Source organism: Sorex fumeus, unplaced genomic scaffold (genome assembly GCF_029834395.1).
Source record: "Sorex fumeus unplaced genomic scaffold, SorFum_2.1 ptg000213l, whole genome shotgun sequence".
NCBI classification, from domain to species: Eukaryota; Metazoa; Chordata; class Mammalia; order Eulipotyphla; family Soricidae; genus Sorex; species Sorex fumeus.
Window position 1 is genome coordinate 2,092,905 of NW_026606270.1, and position 20,355 is coordinate 2,113,259.

The 20,355-nt window shown below is 51.9% G+C and overlaps 1 protein-coding gene across 2 annotated transcripts in view; it reads right to left on the minus strand.

Moving 5' to 3' along the window:
- Nucleotides 1-20,355, minus strand: part of EYA2 (EYA transcriptional coactivator and phosphatase 2) — a 201,012-nt gene that overhangs the window by 37,526 nt on the left and 143,131 nt on the right. For both annotated transcript variants that reach the window (XM_056108444.1, XM_056108445.1), the window contains one exon: nucleotides 19,524-19,607. In XM_056108444.1, the coding sequence (XP_055964419.1) occupies nucleotides 19,524-19,607 (84 nt within the window). The remainder of the gene's footprint in view (nucleotides 1-19,523; nucleotides 19,608-20,355) is intronic.

Here is a 20,355-nt window from a genome sequence, read left to right on the forward strand (position 1 = left end):
TCTAGGAGGAAGCTTCTAGAACACTCCTAACCCCGGCGTGTCTCTGAGACCATCCCTTCCCTGGACTCTGAACCCTGGACAGTTTAGGACAAATTTACTGGAAATAAACTCGTTTCTGTTCTAGGGGGCTGTATCCTTCCTCCAGTGGCTGCAAATCTGTATCGTGGATCACCCCAAACACCCTGCAGTTCCCAGGGCGCCATGGTTTCCACCACTCACACCCCAGAGCCAAGAGAGCACTGTGGAAGGAGCTCTGTTCTGGGAGTCCCCTCTCCCTGCCAAGATCATGCAGATTTCATGGGCCTTTTCCTTTTGTGGATTCACAGCCTGAATCACAGTGATGAGCTCAGCAATGGTCATGTGGCCAACAGGAATCAATAAGAATTGGCCCTGGGCTGGAGCCATAGCACAGCGGGTAAGGCATTTGCCTTGCACGTGGCTGACCCCGGTTCGATTCCCAGCATCCCATATGGTCCCCTGAGCACCGCCAGGAGTAACTCCTGAGTGCAGAGCCAGGAGTAATCCCTGCGCATCGCTGGGTGTGACCCAAAAAGAGAAAAAAAAAAGAACTGGCCCTGGGAATTGAGCTCTAACTATTGGGAAAGTGATACAGCGGTTGAAGAGTGGCTGAGCTGGTAGCAGCAAAGTTTCAGGAAGCCGCAAGACCCACCTGTCCCGTGGGCGAGGTGGCACAGCCACAGGAAGTGATTTGAGGACTAGGTCCCGTGGCTCCAGAAGCCTATTTCTGGACATGTTGGTGACAAAAAGAAGCAATTTTGTCTCTTTTGGCTTAAATAAAAATCACATTGAGCCTCTGTTGCTTATAATGAAAAGCATCTTGACCACTTGCAAGGCCTCCAGGTCTGTGCGTGAGGAGCGTTTCCGGCCCGGGCATTTCTCGGCGATGACGGAACTCTGCTGGGTGAATGTCTCCTTTTCTGACAGACTCTCTCCCTCCTCCCTCCATGAGGGGACACAAGCCAAGTGTACCAGGTGGTGTTGGGGGGTCCGAGTTATTCTCTGCCTTTCCCACATCCATCTAGCATGGTGCCGTGGGACAATGGCACCCCCCCAAGTGAGCGCAGCGTCTCCTGAGGGTGCTTGAGTACAGAGTCATTATGACCCCCTGATGCTAGGGGAGTCCATTTCAAAATATCTGCCACTGGGCTGAAGCGATAGCACAGTGTGGAGGGTGTTTGCCTTGCACATGGCCAACCCGGGTTCAATCCCCGACATCCCATAGGGTCCTCCAAGGACCGCCAGGAGTAATTCCTGAGTGCAGAGCCAGGAAGAACCCCAGAGCATCGCTGGGTGTGACCCCAAAACAAACAAACAAAAACAAAAACAAAAACAAAAATAAAAGATCTGCCAGGTGGGGCTGTCGGAGACACGTGGTGGGAGGCAGTGATACTCGGGGCTCACAACACACCACACGATGGTGAACTGGGATGGCCAGCTCACCTCATTCTCCTGCTGGAGACTATGAAAACGGGGTGCATCCTTGAGCCTCAGGAAGCTCACTCTGTGCTCTGGGGTACTGCATTTGTCCTCTGGGTTTGGGGGTGCTCGGCAGCCTCAGCTCTCAGAGGTCCCAGGCCCTCCCGCCCTTCACTTCCCTGTCATACCTCCTTGTTCCCAGGGGTCTCTGGTCATCTCGCTGGAGGAGAACGAGCCCATCCCTGCCAGGCTGCTGAGAGATACAACTGACTCCCGTGCCCCGCGTCAGACGACACCAGAGCTGTCCCCCCGTTGACCACCCCTCAGAGAGAAGGTCTCCTCCTAATTCCTCTCCACTCCTTGAATCTGCCAAAATACACTCCTACCACAGGCCCTTTGCACTTGCCCCCATGGCGAGGAATTTCCTTTTCTTCTGTTCCCCTCACCCGCCCAGGGCTGACATTGGGGTCCTGCCTTTTTTTTTTTTTGCTGTTTGTTTTGCGGTGCTGGGGACAGAACCTGGGGTCTCATCCATGCAAAAGCTCTACTGCTGGGTACAGCCCCATGCCGCAGGCCCCATGCCGACAGGAGAAAGGCTTTCTTTGATCAGTGCATGGAAAGAAAGCTGCACACCTCCCACAACTCCCTTGGTACACATCCCCAGTTACGTCTTCTACTGGGAGGATCTGATGTCTAGTTCGGAGGGCTTCCCTCCACCAGAAGGCAAGTCCTATGAGAGATACGGACCCCCTACCTGCAGCTGGGCCCAACATCAGCTGATGCCCAGTTAGGAATTTTATTTATGTAGTTTAGAAAATTTACTTATTGAGGAGAGGGCATGCCCGGAAGTACTCAGGGCTTACTCTTGGCTTTGTGCTCAAGGATAACTCCTGGTGGGCTCTGGTGACTATACATAGTGCCAGGGATTGAACCCGGATCGACCACAGGCAAGGCACAAGCACCCTGCCCCTGTACTATCATTCTGGCTCTACTTCATTTTATTATTTCATTTTATTTGCAGTGCCAGGATTCAGACTTGGGGCCTCACATCAGTTATGTTATGTTTTATTTATTTTTTGGTTTGGGGCCATGTCCAGTGATGCTCAGGGGTTCCTCCTGGCTCTGCACTCAGGAATGACTCCTGGCGGTGCTCAGGGGACCAGATGGGATGTCAGGGATCAAACCTGGGCTGGGTGGCGTAAGCCAAGAACCCTATCCACTGTACTATCTTTCCGACCCCAGGCAGGTGTGCTTTAATTGAGTATTAATGTGCATGAGCTCGCCACATTTCCTCCTGAAAACATCCCCTTTATGCGCTGGGAAGATAATACTTGGGTACAGGCATTATTTGCCTGGCACTTGGTCAACCCCAGCTCAATCCCCAGCACTGCATCTGGTCCCTCGAGTACCACTAGGAGTGGTCCTGAGCACAAAGGCAGGAGTAAACCTTCAGCACAGTCAGATGCAGCCTGCAACTTCTCTATAATAATAATAATAATAATAATAATAATAATAATAGTACTGTAGCACTGTAGCACTGTCCTCCTGTTGTTCATCGATTTGCTTGAGCGGGCCCAGTAACGTCTCCATTGTGAGACTTGTTGTTACTGTGTTTGGCATATTGAATACGTCATGGGCAGCTTGCCAGGCTTTGCTGTGTGGGCGAGATGCTCTCAGTAGCTTGCTGGGCTCTCCGAGAGGGGTGGAGGAATCGAACTCGGGTTGGCAGCGTGCAAGGCAAACGCCCTACCCGCTGTGCTATTTTTCCAGTCCAATAATAATAATAATAATAATAATAATAATAAATGCTCACAAAAATGTTTTCATTTTAGAGATAGAATCAGGACTCCAAGCCAGCCAATGGGTTGATCCCATGACATTCTAAGTGTCAGAGCTAGAGGGGTTCAAACCCAGCTCTGGCTCCCCCCCACCCAAGAAAGCAAAATTTGACCACATGGCAGGAACAAAAAACAGAAAAGACTTGACTGTGGGGGAAAACATCCTTAAGGCAAAATATAATCTGAATTTTTTTCCCTTTTTGGTAAGTGCCCTCTTTACCATGGTTTCTCTTTTCTTTTAAATGAAAGAAGTGATTTATTTCATTTACCGCCACGTGCAAAGCCGGGTGGGCGGGCGTGGGGCCACCCTTACATGCTTTGACGGGCCTCGTCGGGCACAGCCCAGCTCCTTCTTGTCAGGGGCTGCAGAGGATAAACGCAGGCCCTGGGCTGGGGAATGTGCTCCCCTTATTGCCTTCGCGTTTTCGTGCCTTTAATTTCCTGGGCCTGATATGGGAAAGCAAAATGACCCAGTAAATCCCTCTCTGGGAAAGGCTCTGCAGGGGAACCAGATGCCTCGGCCCAGGCTGGAAATCAGATCCACCAGCCCTTGGAGGGCTCCGGAGTCTTTCCTAGCCCTGGCCTGGCCCTCCTCCTCCTGGTGACGCCCAAACTTCTTAGGATGTCTTCCCAGAAATGAGAAGTGCCTCACTGGATGAGCCATTGAGGTAACCAACAACACGGGCTCTTCTTTTTTTTTTTTCCTTTTTGGGTCACACCAGCGATGCTCAGGGGTTCCTCCTGGCTCTGCACTCAGGAATTACTCCTGGCGGTGCTCAGGGGACCATATGGGATGCTGGGAATCGAACCCGGGTCAACTGTGTGCAAAGCAAACACCCTACCTGCTGTGCTGACACTCCAGCCCCACATGGGCTCTTCTTTAACAGGGGATTTTGGGACTACGCCAATGATGCTCAGGGGTTACTCCTGGCTCTACACTCAGGTATTACTTCTGGCAGTGCTCAGAGGACCCTATGGGATGCTGAGAAGCTGAGACTAGAACCGAGGGTCAGCGGTGTGTCCAGCCCAACCCACTGGACTATCCTGCTTCTTCTTTTCTGGTTTTGGGGCCACACCCAGCAGTGCACAGCGCTGACTCCTGGCTCGGCATGCAGGAACCACTCCTGATGGGCTCGAGGGACCATGTGGGATGCTGGAGATTGAACCCGGGTTGGCTGTGTGCAAGGCAAGGCAAGTGCCTTCGCAGATGTCCTATCACTCTAGCCCTGGCTGGTTTCTAAACACTTTCCTCAGCAGAGTTTTTTGGAGATGAAATGCATTGGCAGAACTTCAGGCCACTCCAAAGTGCACGCGCGCATGCGTGTGTGTGTGTGTGTGTGTGTGTGCATGTGTGTGTGTGGTGGGGTGGGGTTTGTGCCACACCCAGTTGTGCTCAGGGCTTTCTCCTGGCTCTGAGCCCAAGGATCACTCCTGGTGCTCAGGGGACCCTTTGGGGTGCTGGAGATTGAACCCGGGTCAGCTGTGTGCCCAGGAAGCGCTTTCCTAGCTGTGCCATCTCCCTGGCCCATGCCTCCTAGGCGTTTCTTAAGGAAGGCGTTTCCCAAGCGCTAGGGAGCCCTGCGGTGGACAGGTGCCTGCCACTCTTCAGCAGCTCGTGTCTGCTGGACACAGCTCTCGGGTCTGTGCAGCGTTTCTGGAAAACTTTTGGTGAAATAGTCAAAATCACCGAGACCAGAAATCGACCAACCTGCTGATTCCGTAAGCTGAGATGTGGTTCAATCCTTCAGGCTGGAAGGGAGGCCTGGATGCCGCCGTGGCCTCAGAAAATGTTTCTAGAACAAATGCCCTGAGCCTCTGGCACCTGGGGCTGCCCCAGCTCAGCCCCACAGACCCAGCAGGCTGGGGGCCTCCTGGTCTGAGACTGTGATATCTGGGACGGCTCAGTGGCGCCATCACTGGAGATCAGTGGCAACTGCACACGGCGCTACGTTCTCCCCCACCCCCAGCACAGAGCCGCTGCTGGAACTTACGTTAAAGGGATGAGAAAAAACCTGGTCTGGGGCTGGAGTGATAGCACACTCGTAGGGCGTTTGCCTTGCACGCGGCTGACCTGGGTTCAACCCCCAGCATCCCATATGGTCCCCCGAGCACCGCCAGGATTAATTCCCGAGTGCAGAGCCAGGAGCAATCCCTGAGCATCTCTGGGTGTGGCCCTCTGCCCTGTGCCCCCCAAAGAAAAAAATAGAAAAAACCTGGTCCTGGTGCCAGCCAGCCCACTTGCTGACTCTGAGTGTGCGGTATTATCAACCACACTTGCGGTCTAAATTAACAAAGAACCCCACCCCCACCCCCCGCCAACAATTGGGGGCCGGAAGGAGGCGCAGCCAGTGGGACTCAGTTTTAGCACCCAGGAGCCTGATGCCAGTCTGCACACCTGGCTGCCGGAAGGCGCAGAACTCTGGGTGACCTGCCAGGACACTGGACACTTTCCCGTCCGTCTGTCTGTCCACCCGTGGGGTGTGGGTCTCCCTAGCGTTGACAGACGGGGGCAGGCGTGGCTAGGCACCAACGCTCCCTGGCATGGTCATTCTGATTCACCAGATCACTTCCGGGAAACACGCCCAGCATTGGCACTTGGCGGGTACCAAGAGAAGGGGCCGGGGAGGGGAGGGTAGGAGTCCGTGTGCCCCCATCCACCCCCCACCTCCTTGGAGCAGCAGCGCGAGCCTGGCGTGTGTCTCGGCAGGGCCCCTGTCCGGGCTTGCAGGCGTCGGTTGCCAAGGACAGACCTGCCCACAATGGAGGTGCTGACTCCATGCGGGCAGCCTGCCACCTGCGCGGCCTCCCTTCCCTTCCCAGACGCCCCGATTCAGGACTTCAGGACAATACACTTCAGCACCTCCTCTGGAAGGCACACCTCCTCTCACCCCACCTCCCCCCTTCTTTCAGCAAAAAAACACACACAAACACATAAAACCAATCAAAGTCATCACACCATGCACGCCAATGGGCTTTTAAAGAATCACCGCCAAGTAGCTGTTTACACGCTGAACAAATAATTACTCTGCCACAAGGAAGAAAAGTATTAATTAAGGCTATTCATTAAACCAGCCTCACCATTCTGCAGGGTTTATCTCTTGGAAGTGTCAGCCAGAGGTTAGGCGCGGATTAACACACAATGGAAGGCTTTGCCAGTTAAATCTCCTCCTTGTGGTTAGCTTTTCATAATAAAGTTGTCATTAAAAGAAAGAATTTAATGGTTTTAATTGGGTTTAATTACTTGGAAACTCCTGGAAAACAGATCAGCTAGTTTAAAGAGAGGAAGACAAGAAAATGATGGTGGCGAAGAAGTAGTAAAAAAAAAAAAGAAGAAAAGGAAAGAAAAAAAGTTGATTCACATGTTTAAACTGTAAAGCAAAAAAGGGGGGAAAAAAGCCGAATAAATCTTGGCTTCTTTGATAGTTTCAGAGGAGAGTGGAGAAAACAGAAAAGATCTTCTTAGCTCAGCAAATGGGTGTATTTGCACTAACAAGAAAAAAACTGAAAAAACCTGCAGGATAAACCCTGTCATCACGGAATCACAAAAGAGTCAACCCAACTACAAATGAGAAAATCCTGGTCAACCGGCAGAGAAGGAACAAAGGCGTCTGAGCCGGTTCCTCCTTCCCAGCCTGACGCAGCTGCTCAGCCTCTAGGTTTGTTTCATTTTTCATCGCTGAAAAATGTTCTTTCAGCCAGAGCGGGGCTTGCTGTGCGGAAAGTGGTTTTCTAGGGTGTAAATTTACAACAGAACGTGAACAGTGAATGAATGAATGAATGAATGAATGAGTACACAAATGGAGCCGTGCATGTCAATGTGGTATCAGCTTGGGTGGGGACGGTGGGGACCCTGGTGCCTGGGACTTGGAGGGCGAACCCTGGGACGGTTCAGGCAGAACCAGGGGAGCTCGTGTAACCCAAGAGCGCAGAACAGAACTGGCTCATCTTGCTATTCCCCCATGTTACAGAGGTGGAAACTGAGGCACGCACGGGGAGACCAAATAATTTGCCTGAGGTCGGGAGGGAGTGGAGCTGGTTTTGGGCATGAGCAGTGTGGCTCACTAGACCCAAGGTGGGTTGACTTTTCTAGAGGGATCAAGAGGAAATCCTGGGGGTTCTGTAGCCTGGGTGGACCTTGTCCTTCTGGAGAAATTTCCAGAAGCCCACAGACAAGCTGCAGGGACTGGGCATGGCTGAGGGCAAGGTTCTTTTTTTTTGCTTTTTGGGTCACATCCAGTGATGCTCAGAGGTTACTCCTGGCTCATGCACTCAGGAATTACTCCTGGCGGTGCTTGGGGGACCATATGGAATGCTGGGAATTGAACCTGGGTCAGCCGCGTGCAAGGCAAATGCCCTACCCACTGTGCAATTGCTCCAGCCCCATGGTTCTTACCACACAGGGTGATCTTGACAGGACACCTCTCTCCCCTCATACTCCAACTTAGCTGTCAAGGTGTAGCATGGTTGAAATAGTCATCCCATCCCATCCACCTGCCCATTGTCCATCTATCCACTCATCATCCATCCGCCCACTCATCTATCTACTCATTCATCCATCCATCCATCTGTCCATTTGTCCATCCATCATCCATTACATCCATCCACCCATCCACCCATTCATCCATCTATCCCATCTGTCCATCCATCCATCCATCCATCCATCCATCCATCCATCCAACACCTACTGTTTCTTATGTGCCAGTCATCATTCTATGCGTTAGGATACAGCAGCAAACAAAACAGTCATATATGAATGAAACAGGACTTGTAATAAGTTTGGTGGTGTGGCTTCTGCATAATGATGGACAAGCTGCTCATTGCACAACGTCAGGGACACCGTTTCCATAGACTACCATGAAAGCAGCACTTCTGGGGGCCAGACAGAGCACTTCGACACAACAGTGAGTCCTGCCAGGAGCTGAGAGATGCAACAGCAAATACTATGGCAAAGACCATGTGTCCTGTGTGCTGGAGTTGAGTGTTGCATGGAGCAAGTGTACTGGACGAGAGTTTCAGGAGGAGAGGGAAGAGATCGCATAGGAAAAGGAACATTTCAGAGGGAACTGGGTGTGCAAAGGCCCTGAGAAAGGATGAAAGGATGCCTGCAGGTGCGTGTGTGTGCATGTGTGTGCTTGTGCGCACGCGCGCGCGCGTGTGTGCATGTGTGTGTGTGAGAGAGAGAGAGGGAAAGAGAGAGAGAGAGAGAGAGAGAGAGAGAGAGAGAGAGAGAGAGAGAGAGAGATTTAGCTCTGTTGACAGTGTCTGAGTCCCTAGATCCAGTTGTGCCTGAAATCGGTAGACTCCTGAATCTCTGGTTATAAATGCCCATACATTCAATCTTCTATTAAAACCAGCTGTGGTGTGTGTGTGCGTGTGTGTGTGTGTGTTGTGTGTGTGTATGTGTGTGTGTGAGATCCTTAAAGGGAAGGGAAATTTTACAACTAATCATGGACACCCAGAGTGTGCAGTGGGGACTTAGAGAGAACTGAGATACGGTCACGAACCCTTCAGTGAACAAGTTGAAGACTAGCTGGGAAGAGAGACGAGGGAGTAGGTGAGCCATACTTGGCGATCAACGCTGCAACCCGGGAAGTTCAGGCTGCGAGGACACGCTGGAAGGATGCCCACACCCGTGCAGGCCGAGAAAGCTTCCTGGAGGAAAAGACACGCCTTGAGACTGATGGGTATAAACCCAGAGCGCCTTCCTGGCAGAGAGAGCAGCAGGGAGAATGGTCCGGGGCTTGCAGCTATGACTGCGAGGCCGTAGACTCGAATATAAAGTTGAGTCTGAGAAATGAAGTGGGAGAGAATGGAAGGAAGTGGGTCATGAAGGGGAGAGTTTGGGCTTAACTCTGGCAAAGGTGCTGAAGGCAACGAGACAGATAAAGAGGAAATGACAGACCAAGTGAGACAGGGGCCTGTTTTCCTGTTCCTCCTCTCCATCTGTCACTGTCACTGTCCTCCCGCTGTTCATGGATTTGCTCGAGCGGGCCCAGTAACACTGTGAGACTTGAGCGATCGCACAGCGGGTAGGGCGTTTGCCTTGCATGCGGCCAACAATGGCCGACCCGAGTTCGATTCCTCCGCCCCTCTCGGAGAGCCCGGCAAGCTACCGAGAGTATCTCGCCCGCACGGCAAAGCCTGGCAAGCTCCCCTTGATGCATTTGATATGCCAAACACAGTAACAAGCCTCCTCTCCATACAGGAAACATGTATTTTTTGCCCTGACTCTTGTAAGAGCAAGACCACAGAGCCCTTGAGATAGTAATGACAACTGCAACTGGCCACAGGGAGGTGACAGGGAATGGTGGGGACTGTGGCAGATGGGAGACGCTCTGCCATAGTTACAGGGGCAGCAACTGTAGAGCTTGAGCCAAAGAGGGCCAAGAGCACTTGCCCGGGGTTAGCATGGCCAGAATGGATGTTTTTCAGAGAATGCAGAAATCTGAAGTTCTAGGGGGAAAGTCTCCTAATTTTAAATGCTGGCAACCTAGTTTGAAAAAAAAGGTGGGGAGCCGGAGCGATAGCACAGCGGGTAGGGCGTTTGCCTTGCCTGTCCTGGCACTGATGGAGCAGACCCAGGGGGTAGGGGGCGGCTGGAGCGATAGCACAGCGGGGAGGGCATTTGCCTTGCCTGTGGCCGACCAGGTTCGATCCCCGGCATCCCATATGGTCCCCCAAGCACCGCCAGGAGTAATTCCTGAGTGCAGAGTCAGGAATAACCCCTGAGTATCGCTGGATGTGACCCAAAAAGTGAAAAAAAAAATAAAAAGAGGTGGGTTGAGGGGGTGTGACTGGGGGCAGAGTGTCTGCCTCGAGATCAGGATCCTTGTCCCTCCCCACTCTGTAGGTGACACTGATGCTGTGTCATCCTTGGCACCAATGACCAAGTGTGTCTGTCCCTTGGTAATCCCGTCAAAGGCAAGGAAAAAGGGGGAGAAAGTCTTGAAAAATGATGAGTTGGAGTTGGGGCGACCTTCGGACAGCCTCCCTTGAGTGACAGGTGGCTCGGGAGACAGTGAGCGGGACTGTGGTTGGAGGCCCATGTGGAGTGTGGGGTGGCCGAGAGGCTCGGAGTGTGGATCTCACCGTCTGTTCTTCTGGGCTCGGTCTCCTAGGCCAACTCGCAGCCAGCGTGCTTCTGGCTGGAAGAGGGACCACCAATATCTACCTCAAGGATTTTGGTCCTCCCTGAGGACTGGGAGGATGACCTGTGACCCATGACCCTGGCCCAGATTTTCAGGGAGAGGTGAGCAAGAATAGAAATATAGGGAGTGACACAGTGAGTCAAGGGATCGAACCTGGTGGCCCCACCGCAGGGGCTGCCTCACAAGCTCTGTCTCTCAGCCCCCAGAGTTCTATTTTTAGTGGTTCTGCCACAGATCCTGGGCCGCCATGAAAATAAATATTTTCCCCGTTTCGGGCTCGTCACACGTGTTAGACAATGAATGAAATGGGTCCCCCCAAACATATGCTCGGGGAACCCTATGGGATGCTGGGAATCGAACCTGGTCGGCCATAGGCAAGGCAAATGCCCTCCCCGCTGTGCTATCGCTCCAGCCGCCCCCCCCCCCGGGCCTGCTCCATCAGTGCCAGGACTCGACAGGGGAGCTTGTGCATCTGCTGCCTTTGACAGTGTGTTTGGGGGTTCACCCCCTCTGAAGCAGGTGTCGGCACTCTGCCTGCCGCACGGCTGAAAGCTCTTCCCTTGCATGGTCACCCATGGCCCACCGTCCACCTGTGAGTGGACATTTCCCGAGAGACTCCGAGACCTCATATGTATGTTTTGAACTAGGCCCCTGGGACGGAATCATGGAGGAAGGGTGGAAAGCAGCTATGACCGGGAGTGGGGGGTGGTGGGGGATGGGGAGGGAAACTTCTTCCCTCTCACAGGGCCCCTCCCGCCACCGTGCCTTCTTCCATGGCCCAGTGACACCCTCCTCACAGCACATTCCAGCCACAGGGATGGCCCAGCTTGAAACCCCATTGTTGGGGAATCAGAAGGACAAAGCGCGCAGGTGTGGCGCAGGGGACACGGGCTGCTAGTTAGGTGTCAAGGAAAATCGTTTCCATCCTGGAGGTTTGCAGGGCGCCTCGCTCCCCCCTCCCCCGCCGCCACCGCTTATTGTGAGCGGTAACCCCTATATTTACAGAAGACAAAAGAGCGTCTTACTCTGGCCGACCCACAATTTGGTACAGCTTTTGCATCGGGAGATTTAAATCCTCCCTCCTTCTCCCTCCCTCCCCCACCCCCCGCGGATGCCCTTCGGAATTTGTTGGGGTGGTGGGTGGTCAAGAGAAGGGGTGGGGGCATAAAAAGTTGGCAAAAGCAGCCTGGGGAAGCAGCATTTGTTCAACTTGTGGGCGGAAACAGGGGCGTGCACGGGAGACTTAACTCGCTTGGACGCCCTGGACTGAGTGGAGAATGTAGGAAACGGTCCCACTTCAAGCCAAGAGAGAGCCCGGGCTTCAAAGGAAGGCTCAGTTAATGAGCACCTCGCTGACAGACACACCATGGCTACGATATATGTGATGTTGGAAATAATCCCTTAATGTCTCTCGAAGGCGGCCGGGGCGCTGGGCTGCGGGGCTCCTGGCCCAGAGAAGCCCAGAGAAACGCGATTATGGGCGATTAAATCTACAAAGAGATGCAACCAACCTTGGGCCCTCCAACTGTCATTCACCTCCAGGACATCCTTCAAAGCATGTACCCCTTCACCCCCCAAACACTGCACACAATTCCCTTTCACCTCCCCCCACCCCAAACACTGCACAAAGTTCTCCTTGACTTCCTCCCAAACACTGCACACAGTTCTCCTTTACCTCTCCTCCCCAAACATTGCACACAGTTAACCTTCATCTCCTCCCCAAACACTGCACACAGTTCCCCTTTACCCCCCAAACGCTGCACAATGTTCCCCTTCACCTCCCCTCAAACGGTACATACAATTCCCCTTCACCTCCCCCCCAAACACTGCACACAGTTCCCCTTCACACCCCCCAAACACTGCACACAGTTCTCCTTCAGCTCCCCCCAAACACTGCAGTTTGTTTCCCTTCACCTCCCCCCAAACATTGCACACAGTTCCCTTTCACCTCCTCCCAAATACTGCAGACAGTTCCTCTTCATCCCCCAAACACTGCACACAGTTCCACCTTCACCCCCAAACCTGCACACTGTTCCCCTTCACCCCCAAACACTGCACACAGTTTCACTTCACCTCCCCCAAACACTGCACACAGTTCCCCTTCACCTCCTCCCAAACACTGCACACAGTTCCCCTTCACACCTCCAAACACTGCACACAGTTCCCCTTCATCCCCTTAAACACTGCACACAGTTCCCCCTTCACCCTCCAAACACTGCACACTGTTCCCCTTCACCCTCCCAAACACTGCACAGTTTCCCTTCACCTCCTGCCCCCAAACACTGCACTATGTTCCCCTTCACCTCCCCACCCAAACACTGCACACAGTTCCCCTTCACCTCCCCCAAAAACACTGCACATAGTTCCCCTTCACACACCCCCAAACACTGCACACAGTTCCCCTTCACCTCTCCCCCACCCCAAACACTGCACACAGTTCCCCCATACCCGCCCCGCCTTGGCAGGAAGCGAGTGGCAAAGTCAGCAGGCCTCGGTCCCACAAAGCAAATAATCATTGCTCAGGAAGGCCAATCAAAGTCATCATTTCTTTATTAGCCCCCGAGACTAAATAACTTTTACTTAACTGAATTGAGAGCTGGTGGGGGGGGGGGGGGAGATTTAAATACAAGGTTTAACCCCCAGTGGGGGAAAGAAATCTCCGACTTCCTCAGAAAATCCTTTCCAAATTGTATTCATCTTGACTTAATCCACATCTACCGAGTGAATTAGGCAGTATTTATTTTGAAAATCTATTTTATAGAGTTCCAAGGACTCTGTTTTCCTTGGGCCGGCTGACTCCGGTTTCGAGCCGGAGCCGTCGAGAGGGCCGGGCCCAAGGCTTGGCCACCTCCCGGCCCCCGCCGCTCGCTCGCTCGGGGCTGCCACAAGGTAAATAAACACAGCTGAGCCTGGAGAGATGGGAAGGTTTTCTCATTAAAGAAATAAAATAAACAGATGTCCTGAAGCACTTTGGCTTGTGTTTGTCCAAGGAGAGAAGGCTCTAGAAGGCGGAGGGGCAGAAGCGAGTCAGCCTCGCCTCGCGCGGTGAGCGGGGGCAGCGAGGCCCGGAACGGCGGGCCCCTCCCCGCGCACTAATGGTTCTCGGGGGAAGGGGCTTTGGAGCTGAACCAGAGCAACTTCTACAAATAGTTTTTAACGGCTCCGTCATAAAACCAGGGTTTTTGATTTCTTCTCAGTTTGTAAAGCAGGGAGGGCGGGCCAGGCTGGGGGTCGCCCCCGGCTTGGATGGACCCCCGGATGGTAGCAGACTGGGCACCGCATTCTGGAGCCGAGAGACTGAGTAGGACACTGGCCCGGAAGTGGAGGTCTGGTCACGGGGCGGCATAGCAACGCAGAAGGGAAGGTTCTGCTTGTTGTTTGTTTGGTTTTGGGCCACCCCGGCAGTGCTCGGGGGTTATTACTCTTGGCTTTGGGCTCAGGAATTACTCCTGGTGGGGCTCAGGGACCCCATGGGTGTCAGGCTAGCGACCTGCCTCTGTCCTATCATTCAGGCCCTGCAGGGAAAGTTCCGGAGAGGTCTCTGCCCCCTGCCTCTCCCAGATCCACCAAGAGTCTGGTGGGTTGGCCGGTGCCACCAGCCCGGCCTGCAAGGGGAGTTCGTGACTGACATCTCACCTCACAGACTCGGGGGCTAAGTTTAAAGGCCCCATCTGGAGGCTGGAGAGCTAGTACAGGGGTTAAGGGGCATGACTAATGTATGTAGCCGACCCCAGTTTGATCCCTGGCCTGGTGTGTCCCCCTGAGCATCCGTGGATGCAGTCCTGAGCACTGCTGCGGGTAGCCTGTACAATCTCCGCACAGCGGGGCCTGAGGAGCACCACATCCTTGGGTCCTTGCTCTGAACCGTTGGCTGAGAACTGCGGGAGTGGCCCCGAGCCTCCTGAGCACTGCTTGGGAGGCCCTAAAATAAAGAAAAATCAAGGTGGGGGGTCGGGGCTGAAGCAAGGGTATAGCAGGGAGGGCGTCTGCCTTGCAAGTGGCTGACCTGGGTTTGATCCCCAGCATCCCATAGGGTCCCCCGAGCACCACCAGAAGTGATTCCTGAAAATAAAACTTAGGGGGTCTCTCCTACCTGTGGAGCTGTGCGTGGATAAACAGGAGACAGGCATAACCATGTTCCAGCCTGGTTACGGTGGGTCTCTTTTATATTGGCAGTTGGGCTCAAATAAGATGTACTCATTCCTCACCTGGCGGAGAACTAGAGGAAGGACTAGAACATTCTAGAAGAGAAGTAAAGATGGTGCAGAAGGGGCCGGAGCGATAGTACAGCGGGTAGGGTGTTTGCCTTGCACGTGGCCAACCTGGGTTCGATTCCCCGCATCCCATAGGATCCCCTGAGCACCATCAGGAGCGATTCCTGAGTGCAGAGCCAGGAGTAACCCCTGAGCATTGCTGGGTGTGGCCCAAAAAGAAAAAAAAAAGATGGTGCAAAACATGCCCACTTCCTCTGGCTCCCGGTTCTTCCTCAAGAACTAGAGGGCTGACAGGGCGTGAACCAGGCACAGGTCCCCCAGGCCCTTCCAGTACTCACCCCCCCCCCCCCCCAGGCTCCGTAATTCTAGGATGGACATTAAAACTCAGATGCCAGTGGAACTAGGACAGTGTTAAAATAGGCTGGCGGCTGGATAGGGCACCTTTCGCTGGACCCGCCAAAAGTGGCATCTTTTTTCAGCCCCCACGGCTGATGCCGCAGGGGAACACACCACTGCCAGATTTCTAAGTTTTTGAAGAAGAAATACAAAAATCTAGATCGTCTTGGTTTGTGCATTTAAAAATCAAGAAGTTTAAACTTCTCTTTATTTTTATGATTTTATTTTTATGTCTCGGGGCCGGATCTGGCTGTGCTCGGCACTGACTCCTGACTCTGCACTCAGGGATTACTCCCAGGGGGCTCGGGGGACCATATGGGGTGAACGTGGGTCAGCCACGTGCAAGGCAAGCGTCCTACCTTCTTATCACTCCATCCCTAAATTCTCTTGATGTAGAAATACTAGCTTTAGATGCACATTTTTAGATACCCTAGAACAAAAATGTCTGCAGGTTAAATTTGGCTGGTGGCTACCTGTGAGAAATTTCTTTTTTTTTCCTTTTTCTTTTTGCTTCATACCCAGAGATGCTCAGGGGTTACTCCTGACTCTGCACTCAGGAATTACTCCTGGCGGTGCTGGGGGGACCCTATGGGATGCTGGGAATTGAACCCAGGTCGACCGTGTGCAAGGTAAACACCCTATCCGCTACACTATCGCTCCGGCCCTGAAATTTATTGTTTTCATACTTTCCCCCTTCCTTTCACAAATATTTATTTGATGTCGACTGAGTAGGGACAATGTTTTATGCACTGGGGTGTAAAACAATGAATAAAATGAACGTCGAAGGGCTTGTCTTCATGCAGTGACATTCAAGAGGACTGTCTTGATTCAGGTATGCTGTAAATATCTATGAGCAATCCTGCCTTGAGCACTGTGCCTGAACTAAGAAAATCTCTTCTGGGCCCTGTCCTCATGCCACATGTTATTCTAGCAGGCAGATAATAAGTGCATAATTATGGAGGGAAGTGGTTAAGAAGGTATTGGCTGGGGAAGCTACTTTTAAAGGAATATAGGAGTAAACTTAGAGAACTTTCTAGGGGCTGAAGAGATAGTACAGTGGGTAGGGCACCTGCCTTGCACAGAGTGACCCAGTTCTAAAGAGCTGACAGGACATGATCAAGGTTTCAATCTCCAGCATCCCATTTGGTCCCCTGAGCACCACCAGGAGTAATTCCTGAGTGCAGAGCAGGAGTAACCAACTCCTGAGCATCACTGAGTGTGACTTCTCCTTCCCCAAGATTCCAGAGAACTTTCTAGAACATTCTAGAATACAGCAGATATTTGCAGGATGCCCCTCTCATTGCCTCAGCTCTTACTATTCCTATTCATGTCTAGGCTTTCTACTAATATCGCTTGATCTTCCATGATTTCATGCCCGAAAGTTTTTTTTTTAATTTTTTATTTAGTGAAACACCATGAGGTACAGTTGTAGACTTACAAGTTTTTGTGCTTGGGTTTCAGTTATACAATGATCGAGTACCCATCCCTCCACCAGTGCCCATTCTCCACCACCACTGATCCCAGTATCTCTTCCACCCCCCATCCCACCCCCCATCCCACTCTGCCTCTATGGCAGGACATTCCCTTTTGCTCTCTCTCTCCTTTTGGGTGCTGTGGTTTGCAAAAGAGGCATTGAGTGGCAGTGGAATCATGTTCAGTCTATAGTCTACTTTCAGCACGCAACTCCCATCCTGGGAGGATCCTCCCAACACCCTTTATTTGGTGCTCCCTCCTCTATCTGAGCTGCCTTTCCCCCTAGCTTGTGTGGCTGGCCTCCAAGCCATGGAGTAAACCTCCTGGTACTTATCCCGCCTATTCTTGGGTGTTAGTCTCCTATTTTGTTACTTTATGTTCCCCAGATGAATGCAATCTTTCTGTGTCTATCCCGCTCTTTCTGACTCATTTCACTTAGCATGATATTTTCCATGTAGTACCACTTGTATGTAAATTTCATGACTTCATCTTTTCTAACAGCTACTGTAGTACTCCATTGTGTAGATGTACCAAAGTTTCTTTAACCAGTCATCATGCCCGAAAGCTTTTGGAAGTGGGTAGGGCAAGAGGGCCGGAGATAAAACCCCTGGGGGAAGCCCTTAAAGACGTGCTCCTGTAGGTAAACAATCTAGCACCCTTCTTTCTTGGTTGGGCGAACTCAGGTGTATTCTATTATCTTGGGGTCCCTTGTGGGACTTAGCTCCAGATTTCCCAGCAGTTTATATTTGATTTCTTCCCGTCCCTGTCTAACTTCCCCATCCTGACCCAGCGATTCCCAAGATCAACCTCCAAGATACCAATGGTACTTAATCCTTCTCTCAGGCTCCGCTTCTTAGAGAAACTCAGCCTGGACCGAAGAGGCCCTGGCGGGTCAGAGAAGACACAGCATCTCCGGGGAAAGAGGGACCGGAGCAGCTCATCAAGGGCTTTGGAGACTGAGCTTTGCTGTCATCCATAGGAAAGCCACTGGCAGTTTCTCATCAGACTGACCTACGGTTCAGGATAATTCCTCTGTAAAGGGGTCCTGTAAAGGACCAGGCGGAAGCCGGCTGCCCGGATGGGGGTCCGTGCTGGAGGTGAGGGTGGCTGGATTCCACGGTAGAGTTGGGGAGGGGAAAGACAGGAGCAGGTGTCAGGGGGCCCAGGAAGGAGCTCTGGGCTCAGTCGTTTCCCTAGAGTCACCGAGAGCTCAGTTTCTGGAGGCTGGTCCATCATCTCCCCATCACAAAGCCCCACCCAACCCACAGGGACCTGATCCCTGCATGGAACAGTCAACTCGAGTGCAAACCCTCTCTAGAGAGCACAGAAGGGAACGAGTATTTCTGAAAAAAATGTATTTCTGAGCTTTCCAGGGCAGTCAGATAACCCCCAAATCGGGGTAGACCTTAGGGGGAACTCACGACCTAGCCCCTCCTGGACAGCCCAGCTCTCTTCACAGCTGCCACGACAGCTAAATTTTCGCAGCAGCCCCAGGCTCTGTCCCTGCACCGTCCACCCAGGCAGGAGGGATTAATCCGGGCACTGCTAGACATATTAACAGCATTCCAGACCAGGAAGAGATTTCTGCACCACCAACACCATTTTTATATCCTTTACAACATAATGGCAAGACGATAAATCTATCTTGCTAATTACACACCCAGCTTGTTAGAAGCCCTGTAGAAAAACAGCAGCAGCTGGGAAAGCTATGAGGTGATGTCAAGTCACAGCCCTGCTCTCTAAACAGAAACAGAAACAGAAATATTTTCCAGGCGCTGAAGTAACTCATATTATGGCTCCTCCCCCTGGCTTCGAAGGTTGGGGGCTTCCCTCCAAGAAGCCAGGAACGCACCTGTCCTAATATCCCTGCCCGAACCTGATCTACCCACCCCACCTGAAGACATCGCTGATGCCTGATACCCCCTCTATACTTGGCTGGGAAGTCACAGGTCTTTGGGTTTTAACAGAGGGGACTTGGGAACTTGGGCAATAAGCACGGCAGATACGGTGTTTAGCCTTGCACAAAGTGGACCCGGGTTCAATCCCAGGCACCCTCAGCTGATCCCATGAGCCTGGAGTGATCCCTGAGCACAGAGCCAGGAGTAAGCCCTGAGCATTACAGGGTGTGGCCCCACAGGGGAAAAAAAAACAAACAAAGGGGCTGGAGTGATAGTACAGCACGTAGGGTGGTTTGTCTTGCATGTGGCCGACCCGGGTTCAATCCTCGGCATCCCATATGGCCCTCCAAGCAATGCCAGGAGTAATTTCAGGAGTAACTCCTGAGGATCGCCGGGTGTGACCCAAAAAACAAAAAACAAAACAAAAACAAAAACAAAACCCCCCAAAAAACAAAACAAAAAAAAACCCAAAACCAAAACCAAAAAAAAACAAACACACAAAAAACTTCCCCAAGCAACAGGATTCCTATTTAGGTTGTTGCAGTAGTTCCAACACCTCTTCCCCTCACCATCCACCAGGTGATAGATTTATTGAGAACCTTAACTCTACAATTTCCCTTCCTCCACCCTCCAGCCTGTCTGGATGTCCATTGGCAAAAGTTTTTCGTTGCAAAGATCCAATTTGGAACTTAAAAAATGCCTCCACCCCTCTGTCTGTCTCAGAAAAAGGGAGGAACATTACACTCATCTGCCGGAGATACTAAGATAACCAACAGGGGATCAGAAAAGTACTTTACCTCGTTTTTTAAAACTAGGATTACTGTTTTTGGCTGCAGATTTTCTACCCTCTGAGGAGAGAGATGGACGGAGACTAGATGTCGGGGGATGGTCAGCGCTTCGAGAGTTGGAAGCGAAGGCCAGAGAGACAACGGCAGACAATAGCTAATTAACTTTTCACATGTCAAGGGAAAATTCCAGAGGGGTTCTCAGGCCCAGGCTGATCCAAAAGGGCAGCTTTTGTTGGCGAAGCCCCTCATCACTGCCCCCGACACAGAAACTAGCTGGATGGATTTTTGATGTAGGCGAAAAAAAAAAAAAGAGAAAAAAATAGTTCCTTACCTTCCCATATCTGGATGCAAACGTCCCCGTGAGTAAGGAGTGAAAAATAATTATGGTCTCATCCAAGTCCCACACGAACACACGCTGTGATCAAAGAGCGAGAGAAAGGAGTCAAATCAGCTCATCGGCATTCGGTGAATGTCTGCCGGACCCGCGTCTCAGGGAGGAAAAGGAAGTCTTGAAAACATTACCTTCCAGTTACAAAATATGAGACTCACGATGGGTCCCGGGGCCCCACCCAACTTCCGCTGTGTGAAGTGTGGTCTGATGGCCAATTTCTGGGGCGCTTATCAACCCAACAGCTGTCAGAACCAAGACGCCTTCCGTATGAAAGCTCCAAGGAGGAGCTGTCTGATCCAACAACAGCGTACAAATCATGTCATTCATCGGACGGAATAAAATACGGCCCTTTTCCCGTCGGTCACTTAACTTCTCTTTCGAACAATTCTGGTGATTGCTTCCGACACGCTAAATAGCATTCTTTTACTTTTAGGCACTGCTTTGTCAACTTTAGACAATATTTTGGACTGAGCAGTCAAACAGATCTGGGTTTCACTCACGGTAAACTTCCTGTTTCTCCAGAGCTTTGTATTTTTCATCTATCTGAATCCCTCTCCCTCTGTTTTCAATTCCATTAGCTTTGGCCACTGCAGTTAAAACAGTATAACCCCAATGCAGAAGATAGGGTGTTGTGTCCTTAATCTCTCTCTTCTCTCCTGTCCTCTCCAATCTACTCTGCTCTAGCCTCACTTTTCCATTGTCAAGGCAGATCATCTGGTTTGTGCATTTGGGAATATAATTGCACTTTAGTGTTCTGTCCTTGCAGGCTATC